Below are 15,572 nucleotides of genomic sequence, written 5' to 3'. Positions count from 1 at the left end.
TAATAAAATTATTTATGAATGGTAGTGAAATAGTTTGAATCAAGATATTTTATAAAATTTTTAGAAAGAAGAGAGAATAAGTTGAATAAAAAAATTATAAAGTTAAAATAGGATTGAATATAATTTTTTAATATTATTTTTATTTTAAGATTTGAAGAAGTTGAATTATTTTTTATATATTTGTTTAAAAATTTGTGAAAGTTGTAAGGAGTAGGTAATGATTAAATGAAAATGTTGAAAATTTCTAACTAAAAAATGTTTATATTTGAATAGTATTTAGATGAGATAATTTGAAATATTTATAAAACCAATCCAAGCCTTAGGCACAATTTGGTTTGTCAGATTTTCATGTCATTTGGAGCTGTATGGTACAGTAGTTTTGGTTATCCAAATGTAATATTTCATCTCTTAAGTTTTCAAAATATCTACTTAAATAAACAGTATAAAATAGTGAAAGCTGACAATGAACAATACATGATTGATGTGAACAGTAAAAAAATTAAATATACAGTACAAAACTGACTTAAACAATGCAAAATCTCAAAGATTCAAATACTCTATAAATATTATGAGACCCACACCTTTTTTATATTCTAAAAAGTAAAAACTATCTCATCTCAACTCATTATTTAAATATATTTTTTTTTATAAATTATTTCATCTTATTTTAATTTAAAATTTTATTATTATTTAAAATATCTTATTTTAATTAAGTAATCAAAAGAGGCCATAAATTTCTTTAATTAAATTATTTTTTGTCACAACCAGCAAATTTGTTAAGAATTCAACTTGAACCGACTTAGTACGGTCTGAACTAAATACCAACAAAAGTAATCAATCCTGATTTAAAGTGGTTTTTTATTTGATTAATATCATAAAAATGAGCTTTGTTAGATATGGGTTAGTCGAACTTATTATAATTTAAAAAAATAATTAATATAAAAAATCTTACGTCATAATACGCTTATATAAAAAATAAATTTTCAGTAAAAATTACTTCAGAAATACTTATGCTCCCTTTAGTGCTTGAAAGGACGAATTCTTTACCGTGGTTTGCTCAAATAAATATGATGTTCTTAAAAAAATAAATAAATATAATTACAGATTAGAAGTAGTGATTAGAGCATCCACGTTGAATTTTTTATAAAATTTTCTATAATTTAAGTAAAAATAAAATTTTTTCTAAATTTTACTCATATTTTAAAATTTTCTTACATCTCATTCCATATACTTTCTCTATTGTATTAAAATAATATTTCTCTATTATTTATTTATTACTTTTTTTCTCACTTTTATTTATAAACTCAACTATTCAATATTTTTTTGTTAAATTTTGAACTATTACTCTGTAAATATTTAAAAAAAAAAAAAATTGATTATTTTTTTGTGAGTATGATAATATTTTAAAAATTATTTTTTTATATTTTCGTAATTATTTAAATTATTTTTAAAATTATCATTTAAAAATATAACAAATATGAGGATGATAGGAATTATAAATGATTTAAAAAATAATTTATTTTATATATTAGAATAAAATATTAATAAAAAATTATTTAGAGAATAAATAGTAATATGAAAATTTACTGTTTATTTTTTAAATATTTTCTCTAAAATAAAAATTTAGATGTAAAAAGTATTTTGATTAAAACCGCATATTAAATCTCAAAGAATCTGATATTTTGGGGCAGCGAACGTAAATCCTCCTCGAATCAGGTGACAACTTTAATAACAACGATGTTCTAAAACTATCTTTGATCTTTCTTTCATGTCTGGAACGTTCTGTGTCTCCGAGAAACGTACGTGTCCATCTCATACACACCAGACACAGACTTCTAACACCCTTTGCTCCTTTCTTTTCCACCACATGGTATTTGTTCGTACTGATTTTTCAGGGCCTTTCTTTATCTGACAAAATAGTTGTACTTTTAGCTTTTCTCATATCGTTCTTCGGTTATTCTTGTTGGGCTCAAACCCTCGCCTTGAATCACTCTTAACTCATCCAAAATCCTCGGTTTGAATTCCCAGCTTATGTGAGTTCAAACCCCATGAATTTGACTTGCAATTCTGGGTTTGAAGTTACATTTCTCTCCCTTAATCTCTCTCAGAAGATTTACAAATTCAGGTTCAAATTCAAGCTTTGAACCAAGTTCAAGTTCTGGGTTTTGCATCTATTTGCATAGAAGTTTTCTTTTTGGATACAAATTCGGAGGTACAGGGTTTAGGGCTTGAGATGGGTGCTAATATGTCTGTCGGCGTGTCGGACACGGATCATTTGTTGAAGCCCAGGTTGGAGGATATACCGGAGAGCTGCGTCGCGCTGGTTCTGATGTACTTGGACCCTCCTGACATTTGCAGATTGGCCCGGTTGAACCGGACTTTTCGGGGCGCTTCTTCAGCGGATTTTTTATGGGAATCAAAACTGCCGTCCAATTATCTGTATATTATGGAGAGATTTTTTTATGAGGAAGCTTTGGTGAAGTTTGGGAAGAAGGATATCTATGCCAGGCTTTGCAGGCCTAATTCCTTTGACAATGGCACAAAGGTACCTCTCTCTCTCTCTCTCTCTCTCTCTCTCTCTCTCTCTCTCTCTCTCTCTCTCTCTCTCTCTCTCTCTCTCTCTCTCTCTCTCTCTCTCTCTCTCTCTCTCTCTCATTATATTCTTATTTTATTGATTTGCTGGGAATTTTGTTTTACGAAGGAACTTTGGCTGGAAAAAAGTACGGGGGACGTTTGTGTGGCGATTTCGTCGAAGGCTCTAAGGATAACCGGGATAGATGATCGGAGATACTGGAAACACATTCCGACTGAGGAATCTAGGTAAGATCATAATTAATAAAGAGGACATGATTTTCTCATCATATCAGTTGCATAGTTTGTGGAATAATATCATAAAGTTACTCTCCTGTAGTGAAATTTGGAGTAGCCGCTCTGTGATCTAAAACGTTTTTATTTGTTCACAGCCTAGCATAATTAGTGCTAGTGAAATTTACCTTCGATTTATGTCTTGCGTGAGATTTATGAGACTCGTTAAATTAACCACAGAGGCTGATATTATAATTTCGAAGCCATGTAGATTTTGGTTCTCTTCATGCTTTTGGTTTTTCAACTTTTTGAATTGGTATCCCTTTGCTACTGACATTGATCTAGATGTTGCGTAGAAGTTCTTCCCTGGTGGCTGTTTCTAGTAAGTTACTAAGTAAAATTGGGGACAATCTGTGTGTTCTCAAATTTGATCCTTCTCATGTTTCCCAATATGTGAAATATGGTAGATGAATTGCCAGGTTTGTTGTATCTTTTGGTTTCAAGTTGAGAAGGATGCTGGTTTTACCTTGTTGTTGACTACATGTTAATTTTCATCTCTTGGACTGCTGAACAAACTATATACATCTTCTCACTTTAACTTTTATTTTGCTGATTTGGAGTATTTGTGTGTTATGCTCTTGTTTCTTCATGTTGCGTGTTTTCTCCTCAGCGTTTCCTCATGTTATGTGAACTTGACATGGTTTAACTTATCATGTTATCTTTGATATAGGTTCCAGACAGTCGCTTATCTCCAACAAATCTGGTGGTTGGAAGTAGATGGTGAGTTTGAGTTCCAATTCCCTGCCGGAACATATGGTCTATTTTTCAGACTCCAGCTTGGGAAGTCCTCCAAGAGAATGGGACGTCGGGTTTGTAATTCCGAGCACATCCATGGCTGGGACATAAAACCTGTAAGATTCCAGCTAACAACTTCTGATGGTCAACATGCCGTGTCCCAGAGCTATTTGGACAATCATGGGACCTGGTTCTACTACCATGCTGGAGACTTTGTTGTTCGGAACACCAATGCATTGATGAAGATCAATTTTTCCTTAACTCAGATCGATTGCACTCACACCAAAGGTGGTCTTTGTGTGGACTCTGCGTTTATATACCCAAAAAGTGTGGGGAAAGAGGCTAGATTGTTTTTGTAGGCAGGGAGAGCTGTAAAAATATTGAGGTGTTCCGCCAAATAGATGCTTGTTAGCCCCACAAGGAAGGACTTTCAAGTTGCGGTTACTTTGTGAGGGACCCGTAATGATCTTTCACTGTATAATTGTGCTTATTTACTTCTCTATGATGTGGCTTTTTGCAGTTGCTTTTGGCCAAATAATAAGATGCTCGATTCATTTGAGGTTCAGCATATAATGATGATGTTTCATCTATGTAATAGATTTCCCTTGCTGATTCTTGTTCCCTAGTCTCCGAGCGGGTCCTCCTTTAAACAGGAACAAAAAATTCCTCCTGCTTACCACTCATAAAACTAAAACGGATCACTTGAATGCTAGAACTGCATTTGGTACCTTGAACAATCATTTCCTGCTTTAGACGCAGAAAGCAGGAGGTAGGGACAATTTTCTGTGGGACGTTGAATAAAGCCGAATGGAATTGTTTTGCCGGCGTTGGGTCAATAAGAATGATTCGTGTTTCTTAGGCAAGTGCCTCTCAGGTCGTCGAGTTTGAATATTGTACATGGGAAATAAAGAATGAGTCAAAGTATGCTGCTGATCAGCGCTCAGTACCGGTCCATAACTAGGAGTTCTGTGGTATACTTATAGCGGCTAGCAGTTTTGGACTTGTTCTTTTGTTTCTGCTTTGTTTTTCTTTTTATTTTTGGGAGTACCGGTCCATAACTAGGAGTTTAACATTTTACATGGTTTTGTTTGGTTGTTGAACACTTGAACCCAATTCAAGTCATTTCAATTTATTTCAGATCAATTATTGATGAGATTTATTATTTTTTTAACTTTTCATAAAAAAAAATTAAACTCATCTCAACCTAAAAAGTTAAATATTTCTCAATGTAAAAAAGTTAAACACATCTTAATGGGATTCACAAAATAATAAACTCAATTTAACTTATCCCAACATCCAAATGCAGCTGTGCGTTATCTCTATCTGTAGTGATTGTATCACCCTTGCTTGTAGTTTGTTTTTCGGTTGCAGATCATTAGCCTTTTATGGAGAAAAATCCACTTTGCACTCTTTATCTATACATGTTAGATCTTTAGTGTTCGGCAAAATTCTGTGTCCAAAATCATGGATGCAACTCAAATTTCTCTATAGGATTTATTTTAAGCTTCAAACCCATAAATTTTTGTGAGAAACAAACAGGGATATTTCAGTTAGGTGTCAACAAGTTGTATCGACAACCATATACATTGAATTCTGAAAGCCACCTGTCAGCGGTTGTCATAACAAGTGTATTGCAGTTCTTGCGTGTGATTTTGGGATTTAAAATAGCTTAATAAATCTGGCCTGAGCCTGGCATTACTGGACTTGGCTTTATTATTCTTGTTCAGTGTCTGGACTGCTCTTCTTCAAGTTTTGCTGGTGGTCTCAAATTCTTTGTCTGCATAAAAGTTCCAAGATATGAAAGTAGAGGCTAAAAGATGGAGTTTTCTGGTTCTGATTAAACCCAAGTTTATGAGAGACAAACGAATTCAAATAGATTGCATTTAAGAACACAAAAATCCATTTGCAAGTTTGTATATTGACACATTAAGCACGGCACTGATATGAAAAGCCTGCCATATCAACTGATATGAAGGGCACCACGATAAATGCTGTATTTACTCACCGATTGTAAATATCATCACTCTTTAAGAATTGCAGCAGAGAGCAATAGGGTAAAAGCACACTTGCTAGTTGCTAGCAATCAAGTTCCCTCTCTGATTTAACAATAACACCTTCCTGCTGATGGCCTTCGGCGACGAGCCATAGCCAAACACTGTTGCAGACATCTCCACCCTATCATTTATGTATCCCTCTGTAGAAGTTTGTTCCGAACACTGTTACAAACAATATACAAGTCAGTTCATCATTGTACCCATCTCCTATAGTTAAAGTGCAGTGCCTCTTTATCATGAGGTTTCTCTCTTTCCTTCTTCCAACAACTTATACATTAAGTAATCTGGCTTAATGGTGTTTGAGTTATTATGATGTAATTCAGCATGCATTAGATTTTGGGTTTGAATTTCAATATCAACGCCTTGGACTATTAAAATTAATCCTCTAAAGATTTTATTGAATTCTCCAATAAGATTGATATTTAAGTTATATCTAATTCTCAACTAAGCTTTTTACCAAAGGAAAACCAAAGCTTGTGCGTTAAGGGGACTGACAGTGACTGTGACTTCAAAAGAAAGTCTCTTTCTACAACTTTACAGTCATGTAGCTCAGAAAGCTGGCAGCTTTAACTAACTTTCCAATCTTATTAGCCAAGGTTAATATTTTAGCCGAGGAAAGAAAAAGAAAACCTTGTAGGTGCTATCCAATTAGGCTTCCAATTTGGCACGAGAGTGGCTGAAAAAATAATCTCATTTTATTATTATAATTTTTTAAATTTTTATATAAAATATAATAAATAATTTAATTTTTTTAAATTTTAATTTAACTTTTTCAAATCTCAAAATAATAATATTTTAAACTTTCATCTAAAATTAAAAATTCTTATCTCACTTTTCAAACCTACCAACTTTATAATCTTGTACCTCCAAAAGCTATAAGTTAGTTGTGATTAAATATTGAGATGAGTTGAATTGAGTTATAGATAATAGTATTTTATAAATTCATTGAGATGAGATTTTTTATTTTTTAGAAATGATAGTCATCGATAGTTAGTCCTGACAATTTTTTTTCTTTTTTTTTTAATTTTTTATTTAATAATTAAGGAATTGATTTTGGTAATGTTATAAATTTTTTTAAAAAAGTATTTAAGAATATAAAAAAATGAATGAAGATATATTAAAAAAAAAAAAAAAACTTTTTTGTTCTTCTTGGGACCAGTCTCATGCCACGCACTGCTCTTAACTTTTTTAAATTAAGAAGAATTTAAAATTTTAAGTTAAAATGTATGATAGAGGTTGAAATGGATTTATATTTTTTACGAGAAATTGAAAAAGTAAAGAGTTACGTTAATAACTAGTTTGAGATGAATTGAGTTGGATTTACTTTCTTTTAAATATTGTTAGCAAAGGTTTAATGATTGAATAAAATTATTTTTAGTCTTTTTATTATTTACCTATACAACAGTAAATGATTAAAAATAAGTAAAGAATCACGGATATTTTCTAAGTATTTTATGTCATGTGAAAAGATTACAAAAAGATAATATTTACAATTTAACATATCATATAAGATATGTTATTCTGTGATTTACATCTTACTTTAACTATTTTTGAATAAGAAGTGTTCAATCATAAATAAATTTAATAAAACTAAATTAATATAATTTTATATAATATATTAAATCTATTTTATAATAAAATTAATTTTACCATCTATCAATGACTTCACTACGTAAATTTATGAGTTAATGAGACGTGTGCACGAAGTATTTGATTTGTTCCATCTCGCATTCCGAAATTAAGAAGTTTTTTGTTTTTCCCCGAAAGATATGGTCTTGTGAAGTTGTAAGTTTCTGGCACCTCATTTTTCTGCAGAACTTTTAAGCCTTTTCCTTTCGTTTGTTTTTCTCTCTTTCCCGAAATCTGGTTTTTTCCTGAACTAGTGAGAATTTGCTAACTGTGTTATTTTACAGTATCATACGGATAACGGTTTGCAATGAAGTTTAGTGGTTTTGATTGGGGAATTGAAATTCTTTTGAACTTTGATTGTCATTTTCATTTTTTTTTTTTAAAGAAGAGAGAGAAGAGGGAGAGAAAGGGGGGGTGTTCAACTTACCACTGTAACATCTGATAAATTGTCTTGTACAATACTGACTCAGGTTTTGAAGTCTGAACAAACAACTGGGTGTTGCATATCTTTTGGAGTAGTTTCTTGACATGGAAGCTTGTATGGATTTCTTGGATCGACTCGACCGCGACATATCGTTGAAGATTCTAACGTATTTGGAAGATCCATCTGATCTTCTCCGCGCTAGTTCTGTTTCACGGTCTTGGCGAAATTTTGGTGAGCTAAAAACACTTAAATGCCTGCATTTCTAAATATGGTAGACTCATTGTTTATATTGTAAACAATCCCCGTTGCTTTACCATCCAAAATCATTTAAATAGGTTATTCTGTTCAGTTCTAGTAGTTTTATCTGCAAATATACTAAATGGAACCATTTGAAGTAAAATAGGTTCTGGTTTAACACCGTGTTATGTTATGTTATATTTAGCTCATGCTGAGAGATACTTTAATCGATATGTTAAGACTCCTTTCAGTCGTTGTGTCTGTCAATTTAGTAGTTCAAGAACTCTGGAAGTTCAGTGTTCATTGCTGGCTCGGAATTGATGCTTTTGAACTGATAGGTTTGAACTCTTGATGATCTGCAGTGATTGTAAATGGTCTTTGGAAGCAATTATGTTTGAGAATGTTTCCTCAGTTATCTAGAGTGTCCCATGTTTTTGGATTGAATAAAGTCAGTACAAAAGAGCTTGTAGAAGCTGGATCTAGCTATTCAAAAGAACGGGAATCTCTGGAAAGGGATGATAGGGCCTATTCTCTTTTAGCTCGAGCTTGTACATCATCTATTGTTAGGGACTGCATTTTGCAACCAATTAGTGTATCGAGCACTGATAATTATCCAGAGGAAAGCATCAATAATACTCTTCAACCAGCGGATATTGTTGCACGGAGAGTTTCATACTGGTTGAGTAGAGGACAAAGTAATCCTGTGGTGACCGAGAGACTAACATACAAACTGGCTGATGAATTTTGTGTCATTACAGAAATCAATATACGCCCTTTCCTAGGTATAATGTGAAGCTTTTCCGTGAACTTTGCACTCTTCCAGTTTGTTTTGACCTTTTAAACATCTATTGACAATGATGTGATTTGTTAATTTGCCCCAGCTTACTTTCAATCGGGTTCGCCCCTATATTTGGTCGAAGCTGTGCGATTTCGAATGGGCCATCCCAAGGGCCCCATGGGTGTAGGAAATGATCTCCTGAGTGACTCGTACCCCGTTTCTGCCTACGAAAAATTCATATGGACCTATACTTCACAAGAATTTCCGATGGCTCAGGTCTTTTTTTATTTATTTATTTTAATGTTTCTACAATTTCGATTTGTTTCTGAGGTGAGGGAATTGTTAGGGATTAGGTGCGTCTGTTTCATCAAAACCATTGAGAAACTGAACTGCAATCTTTTGTAGGTGTTGCTCTGTCAACACTTAGCTCAAAATGCAATGTGCTTTGCCCACAAAAGAAACGCTGCATTTCCTTTGATTTTAGGATGACTATCTATTTCTTTATTATGCTCTGCCTTCCACGATGGCATAAACTTTTTTGAGCTTCTCGTGTCTCTTCTTCCACTGAAGAACAGAGCAGACAGCTGATCATGGAAGGTGGAGCATGACAGAGGTTTCAACCCAATGGGGCTGTGAACAGCAGCCTATCAAGCCAGTCTATATGAAACACCGTTCATACTTATTTAATATTGACACTAAACAGAAAATTTGAAAGCAGGCATGATTAATCAATTGTAGCTGCAACTTTAGATGTGGACCACTAATCCCAAAACCCCTTTGTTGCATTGAGAACCTGAAGTCAATTGAAGAAAGCTGGATTTGACAACAGCCCAAAAATGAGCTATCAAATGACCACCCACCCTCTCAGCAGGAACGTCAGCAATGGATGGATTGTATCAACCTGATTTTGCACATATGTTACGTATTCCTCTCTGCAAAAGCTTGACTAACCAAGCAATTTAAATCACCCTGATTTTTGCTCGTATAAACATATTCCCCTCAGCCAATAGCTATCTTACGCAGTTACTAGAATATTGCATAGGATGTAAGGGCTGCATCAGTATTCCTGCTCTGAGAGATCTGATCTCTGAGCATTCACAATCTACAACACAAAACAGGAAAAATACAGCATCTGAACAAAATGGGGTTGGTAAAAGAAATTCCCTTAATTTACTGACATTGATGCTGGAATACATGCTTCTGTAAATCGTCTATTTGAATACAGGTTTGTTTGTGTTTGAGTTTATGTGCATGGAAGAACCCCAGTTAACAAACCAACGTGAAAATCAACTCATAAGAGACATAATGGGTTTTATGAACAGATTTTTGAGTGATGAAAGATTTTACTATTTGATCAGAAGCAAATGTTGTTCTCCAGCCATGAAAGCCATGTTAAGAATCCTTCCATGGTAACTGCCACTTTTTATGAAAAGTTCCATCTCGTTCTTTTCCAGAATTTAAGAATCAATTTTCATTTTAGAAAGTGGACAGATCCGAGATAATATAGAAGCAAACAGGCTATGATTACAGGCTGGTAACAAAGTTCATTATCACTCTTTCTTCCAATTTAGTATTTTCTTTATTCTAATAGTTTTTAGCCGATCACTGTCTGAATGCTATTGTTTTCCTGTTGATACTGCTATTATATTTTTCTTGATATTATACATGTTGAGAAATAAATGACTGACTTAAATGACTTCCTCATAAACAGGAAAGTTGCTTGCTGAAGTTCAAGCTTCCAGAACCTGTTCTTTGTGTTGGTGGAATTTTGCAGATCGAGCTGCAGGGTAGGGTTCAGAGACAAGAAATGGCTGGCTCACTCTCTACACGGTTTGTTTCATATGTTACTTTTTTTTCACAACTTTTTTTTAATATTTGTTTGCAGTATATATGGAGGACTCGCTACCATGAAATGCTAATTCTCCTCCAGTGCTAATAAGCTGTTATGTAAACCACCATGTATCGGCTTAAATTCTTTTAGATAAGTGTTGTATATTATCTTGTTGCTTTTGGTCCATACACAACATTTGTGTGAATGGGTAACAAGGGGACAGGTTACCCTGGAGAGAGAAGGATGAGACATTACAGGATATACAAAGCAGAGGTGGGAGAGGATGGACTACAAGATCAGTGCTCTTACTATCCCAAGTTTACTGCCTAGTTTAGTACTAACCGTGCTTTTAGAAATATGATTTTACTCCTTATTTTTGTTTTTACTTTCATGTATAACATTTTATTAGCCTAAGCTTTTGTCAGAATGACTAGAGACTAGCTTGACTGGTATATATCTAAAACTAGGTTCTGTTACTTTCTGTGATACACATGCTCATTTTAGCTCACCCTCCACAACGTTTACTGGTATTTTTACTGCACTGTTATTTTATTTACCGCTTTCGTTTTCGGTATGACAATTTAAGTTGTTTAGATTAAGTAGGAGGATAAGATTATTGCAAGCTTATCTCTGGTATGGCTTGTGATAAGGATGGAATTGTTCTTGTTATCAATTATTAGGTAGTTTAGTTAATTGTTCTCAGATGGGGGAACTTAACATCATTGTCTTGTATAAAAGGATTTATGGAAAAAATAACAGCATTGTTCATTCTATTCAAAATTCAGTTTGTATTTGAAAGCCTGGCTCCCTTGAAGCAGCCAAAAAATTTCCTGCACTTCTTATCTTTCGGTATTGCTTGGCTATCATTCTGTGGAATATTAAATTGTGGAAAGAAGTGTACTGACCAAACTTTGATGCTGTTATAATGGTTATTTTAGCATTGCTATGCTATTTTTTACGTTGTGTGCTCGGTTCAACTTGTAAATCCAGCTTTCGTTCCCTCTCCAGTTTTATGTCGTTCATAGTTTGATGCACTTTATTGCACATTGCAGCATGTCTTATGTTCAAGTTATGGGGCGGCCGTTATCTCCAACATTTGGTGTAGAGATTCTTGAGCCATCTGGGAAATTTGTCTTGAAGATTAAGCATAACACGTTGGTCAAGTTTCAAACCCAACCAAGCATACCTTCAGCTGATCACTTTCAGAGACGTCGCACATATTTCCAGCATATTTTGTCTATTCCTACTATATTGCAAGGAAACTTGGTCGATGATATCGATGAGATTGAAATGAGCGAAGAGGAAGAATAAAATCTTCTCTGAAGTTGTTGTATGTCTCCCCCTCACCATCCTTTCATATGGAGAATTATGTTGAAAGTCCTCTCCTCCTTGTCAGTCTATTCTATCAGGAGATGTATACGGTTCATCCCTGTTTATCTTCAAAATTTGTAAGTATTGCTTTATTCTAAGAGTGGTGATCTAATTAATGAACTCAAGGCAACTTGGATTTCGTATCATATGTCTATAGTCTGTCTAGTGGACAATGATCTCCAGCTTATGTTTCACTGAATCACTGGTATAGAAAAGAGGATGAAGTTGTTTCATGTTTGTCTTTTCTTCCCCACCCTCCCTCTCCCTGAGCTTTTATCTATGTTATTTAGTAAATCTTTAGTTCCCAACTTTCGATCTGTCTGACTGACATGAATGTCTTCAGATTTTCCAAAAAAAGAAATGGTTTTAGATAGTATATACATTGTCAATTTCTGTCTCTTAGAGTCCGTCTTCTACTTAATAACTTTAAATTCGTTGGAAAAAATAGTACCTTTTACAAATATACAGTAAATAGAAACAGATATCGATTTATCTTCACTTCCAAGCCTTTGAGATGAGCTGAACCAATCTTGCATTTGTACGCTTCTCTTCAAAAATGCTTTGGTTTCCAAATTCTCAAAAGTGGGCCCTCTTATGGAATTTAGCTCACAGGCACTAATTCTTCGTCTCATTGGCAATCGCCATGTCAATTTTTATAATTTTAAAAACGTAAAATATAAAATTTATAATAATTAAATGATGCAATTTGTATTTTTTTCATATATTTTTTTTAAATTTTATTTTTAAGTCGGTGTGTAGAACATATCTAATAGAAGTCATGCTAATGGGCTGAGAGACATGCTAATGGGCTGAGAGACAGGTTCGGGCTGGGATATAACATCTGAGTAACTTAATAAGGCTCGCTTCAGCCCGGCATTAGTGTAGATTTGCTTAATTATTGTTCCAACTTTATGTCTTTATCGTTTGGCTCCAGCGTCACTCTATTTTACTTCTTCTTAAATAGAGTGTGCAGAGTTTACACATCCTAAAATTATATCTAATATTACTTATTTTTCTTTTTTTTCGCCAAAAACGAAGTTTACGTTTATTTGATAAAAGGTAAAAAGGATGATAAAATGATTATATTTAATAAGATGATTAATAATATTAAGATGTTGTGCAGTAAGGAAGTGGCAGAATTGCGTGATAGGGAGAAGACCTTCCTGCATTCATCGAGAACTAGAACCTTTGTGAACTAGTGGATACACAAACCTCATGGTTGTTGAAAAGAAAAGAGACATTGGAGTTTTCAACCCATGAAAGAGAAGTTTTCAACCCATGCGAAGAGGACATTGAAGCCATGTGAATGTGAATGGAAAGAATATCATGTCATACAGTCCAATATCCCAACTATCCATTATATGAAACAGATGCGTAAAATCATGCCAACCCAAAAAATTATTCATTCTTTTGAACCTACCCAATTGAATAACAAACAAACAAACACTCTAGATCGAAGAAGAAACATATATTTTATAGTAAGTAAGAGACCCAATCTCTTGGACTCCGAACGGGTCAACATATATAGCTACAATTAACTATAAATGTCAAACATTCTTCTAGAACTAGGAAATACATGTACTGAATATGTAGACTTTGTAGTATTAAATGCTAGGCTTATACTGTGGATATAATACTAGATATAGGACTCTTGCAAGACCCGCGCACGCGCTCTCTTTAAAAAATTGAAGTCTACTATTAAATAGATGATTTCATTAGGTAAGTTCTAAATTTACTTACTTTTTTTTTTTTTAAGAAAATGTGTGAGACTTGCACATTTTAAAACTGCTAATATCATTTATCATAATTAAATATTATAGAGTAGAAACGTTGTATTTATGTCTTCATTGATTGTAGAAAATATTTGAGACAAATGATTATAGAGATTCTTTAGTCTATAATTATTTGTTTGGAGAGTTATTTGCTTTACGAGCTGGTTAATTGAGATCCAAGATCTAGTAATTGAGATTGACTCTATACATGGGGTTAATTGGTTTCGAAATGATACATAACCACACGAAAATACTTTGAATGTTGGAGTGACATTATAGATCTTGTTGTCCAAATACATTTTCAGATTGCTCACATTTTCATAGACAAAAACATGTTGGTTGGGGGTTTGTTTGCGTCAGATAATGATAGGCTTATTATTTCTCACTACTTATTTATTATTCACTTTTTTTAAAATTAAAAAAAATATATTATTATTATTACTTAATGGTTAAGGAAATGACTATTAGTAAAGTTGTATTTTTTTTTTTTTTAATTTTTTTCTTGATGTTTAATAATGTTAAAAAAATATTTAAAAGAAAATAATAATACAAAGTTTTAAATACACTATAGAATAGCAAATGGACGATAGAAAATAATAAGCCTATCATTATCCTTATCTATAGCTTAGCTTCCTTCACATCTTATTGAAATTTATGTTGTGGACAAGTTAAGTTTGCCTACACCTAGATTTAGGTTACCTACATTTAGATAAAGCTTATAAATTTTGTTTTTTATACTTTTATGGATATTGATTCTGTAAAGGTTTCTCCACCATAATTGAGGTCTTATGCAATTATAATGATATAATATTAGTGTCAATGTTGTGTTTCGTACACTCTTGAACTAAGTCCTAGGTAGGTCCAATTTTCAATTTTAGTCCTATGAACACAAAGAAAGCACTACGAGAAGGTGGCTGTGATGTAGCCAGGAAATCTCCAATGTTAAAGTTAGTATCACCTTAAATAGGTGTGTAAATGAGTATGGAGAGTTTAGAGAGTCTAACCCTTATCTCGATGCTTGGGAATCGTTTTTATACCTGATCCCTAAGATCAAATGCCCATGCTTTGCGACAGGGGGAGGTGTCCTCCCCGTAGTTCATTCCTTCATACTTATTTAATGCGTTGTGACTTTCTGAGCGATGCATTTAATGCGGCATAGCCATCTGGGAGGTGTATTTAATACGGTGTGACCCTCTGCCTTGTTCTGCTATGGGATGCACGTCATTTGGTTCTTCCTTATGCTCCCACTAGAAGATCGAGGGTTTTCTGCCATTTGTGCTCTCATGTCCACTCAAGGCTGTCTAGGACTCAGTTCTATTAAGGTGATGTGCTCCGCCCTCCTTTGTACCAGGGTAATCTTCCCTTGCTTCCAAGGTGGTAGCCGCCTTCTGCTAGGGATAAAAACCCTTTAACTGGACTGATAAATCGCTTGGTTGGCCTGGGCCTCTCACAGTATTGGGTTCAGACTCTAGGCCTTAGGCTGGGAAAAAACTCCCAAACAATTAGTTTATAGAATCAAGTTTTAATAGATAATTTGTTTCTTTTAAAAAAAATTATAAAAAAATGTTTCACTTAAGAAAAAAAAGTCTCCCTTGCAACACTTCCGAAAAAAATTACAGTATTTATTTTATATTTCACTTGAGAATATATAAGGCTCTCTCTTTTTTTTTTTTTTTCCTATATTTGATTTACAGTTAGGGCTATTATTCTTAGAGAAATGAACCTCATATTCAATGCTCTCGTTCTTCAATTATTTTGGTACTCCAAGCAACACAAATGGAAGGTGAAAAAAGGCCACATAGTAAGAAAATACAATAAGGTGTGTCTTTTACCGTAGAGGAGGACAATCTCCTTATGTCGGCTTGGATCAACATTA

The 15,572-nt window shown here is 33.6% G+C and overlaps 2 protein-coding genes across 4 annotated transcripts; both read left to right on the top strand.

Moving 5' to 3' along the window:
* The first annotated feature begins 1,723 nt into the window (after window positions 1-1,723).
* Window positions 1,724-4,173, top strand: LOC122309402 (F-box protein PP2-A13-like). The gene is made up of 3 exons (XM_043122887.1): window positions 1,724-2,545; window positions 2,702-2,820; window positions 3,536-4,173. The coding sequence occupies exons 1-3, from the start codon at window positions 2,234-2,236 to the stop codon at window positions 3,957-3,959; spliced, it is 855 nt and encodes a 284-aa protein (XP_042978821.1). The 5' UTR covers window positions 1,724-2,233; the 3' UTR covers window positions 3,960-4,173.
* Window positions 4,174-7,328: 3,155 nt separating this feature from the next.
* On the top strand, window positions 7,329-12,157 carry LOC122309383 (F-box protein At4g00755-like). 3 transcript variants are annotated; one of them, XM_043122868.1, is made up of 6 exons: window positions 7,329-7,439; window positions 7,754-7,938; window positions 8,307-8,726; window positions 8,826-8,998; window positions 10,434-10,552; window positions 11,606-12,157. In XM_043122868.1, exons 2-6 carry the CDS (start codon window positions 7,812-7,814, stop codon window positions 11,862-11,864), a joined length of 1,098 nt encoding a protein of 365 aa, XP_042978802.1. In that variant the 5' UTR covers window positions 7,329-7,439; window positions 7,754-7,811; the 3' UTR covers window positions 11,865-12,157. The 3 variants fall into 3 exon arrangements, with proteins under 3 accessions (XP_042978802.1, XP_042978795.1, XP_042978811.1); XM_043122861.1 differs by lacking the exon at window positions 7,329-7,439 and adding an exon at window positions 7,450-7,595; XM_043122877.1 differs by lacking the exon at window positions 7,329-7,439 and adding an exon at window positions 7,472-7,536.
* Window positions 12,158-15,572: the final 3,415 nt, after the last annotated feature.

The sequence above is a fragment of the Carya illinoinensis genome, chromosome 1 (assembly GCF_018687715.1).
Source record: "Carya illinoinensis cultivar Pawnee chromosome 1, C.illinoinensisPawnee_v1, whole genome shotgun sequence".
Lineage (NCBI taxonomy): Eukaryota > Viridiplantae > Streptophyta > Magnoliopsida > Fagales > Juglandaceae > Carya > Carya illinoinensis.
This window is presented reverse-complemented; position numbering and strand designations above follow the sequence as displayed.

Excerpts from the sequence above, each read along its gene's own strand:
- LOC122309402 (XM_043122887.1), top strand. The coding sequence starts at position 2,234 with ATGGGTGCTAATATGTCTGTCGGCGTGTCGGACACGGATCATTTGTTG. Across the intron at positions 2,546-2,701 it reads CCTTTGACAATGGCACAAAG|GAACTTTGGCTGGAAAAAAG; the intron begins GTACCTCTCTCT and ends TGTTTTACGAAG. Across the intron at positions 2,821-3,535 it reads ATTCCGACTGAGGAATCTAG|GTTCCAGACAGTCGCTTATC; the intron begins GTAAGATCATAA and ends TCTTTGATATAG.
- LOC122309383 (XM_043122868.1), top strand. The coding sequence starts at position 7,812 with ATGGAAGCTTGTATGGATTTCTTGGATCGACTCGACCGCGACATATCG. Across the intron at positions 8,999-10,433 it reads AAGAATTTCCGATGGCTCAG|GAAAGTTGCTTGCTGAAGTT; the intron begins GTCTTTTTTTAT and ends CCTCATAAACAG. Across the intron at positions 10,553-11,605 it reads GCTGGCTCACTCTCTACACG|CATGTCTTATGTTCAAGTTA; the intron begins GTTTGTTTCATA and ends TGCACATTGCAG.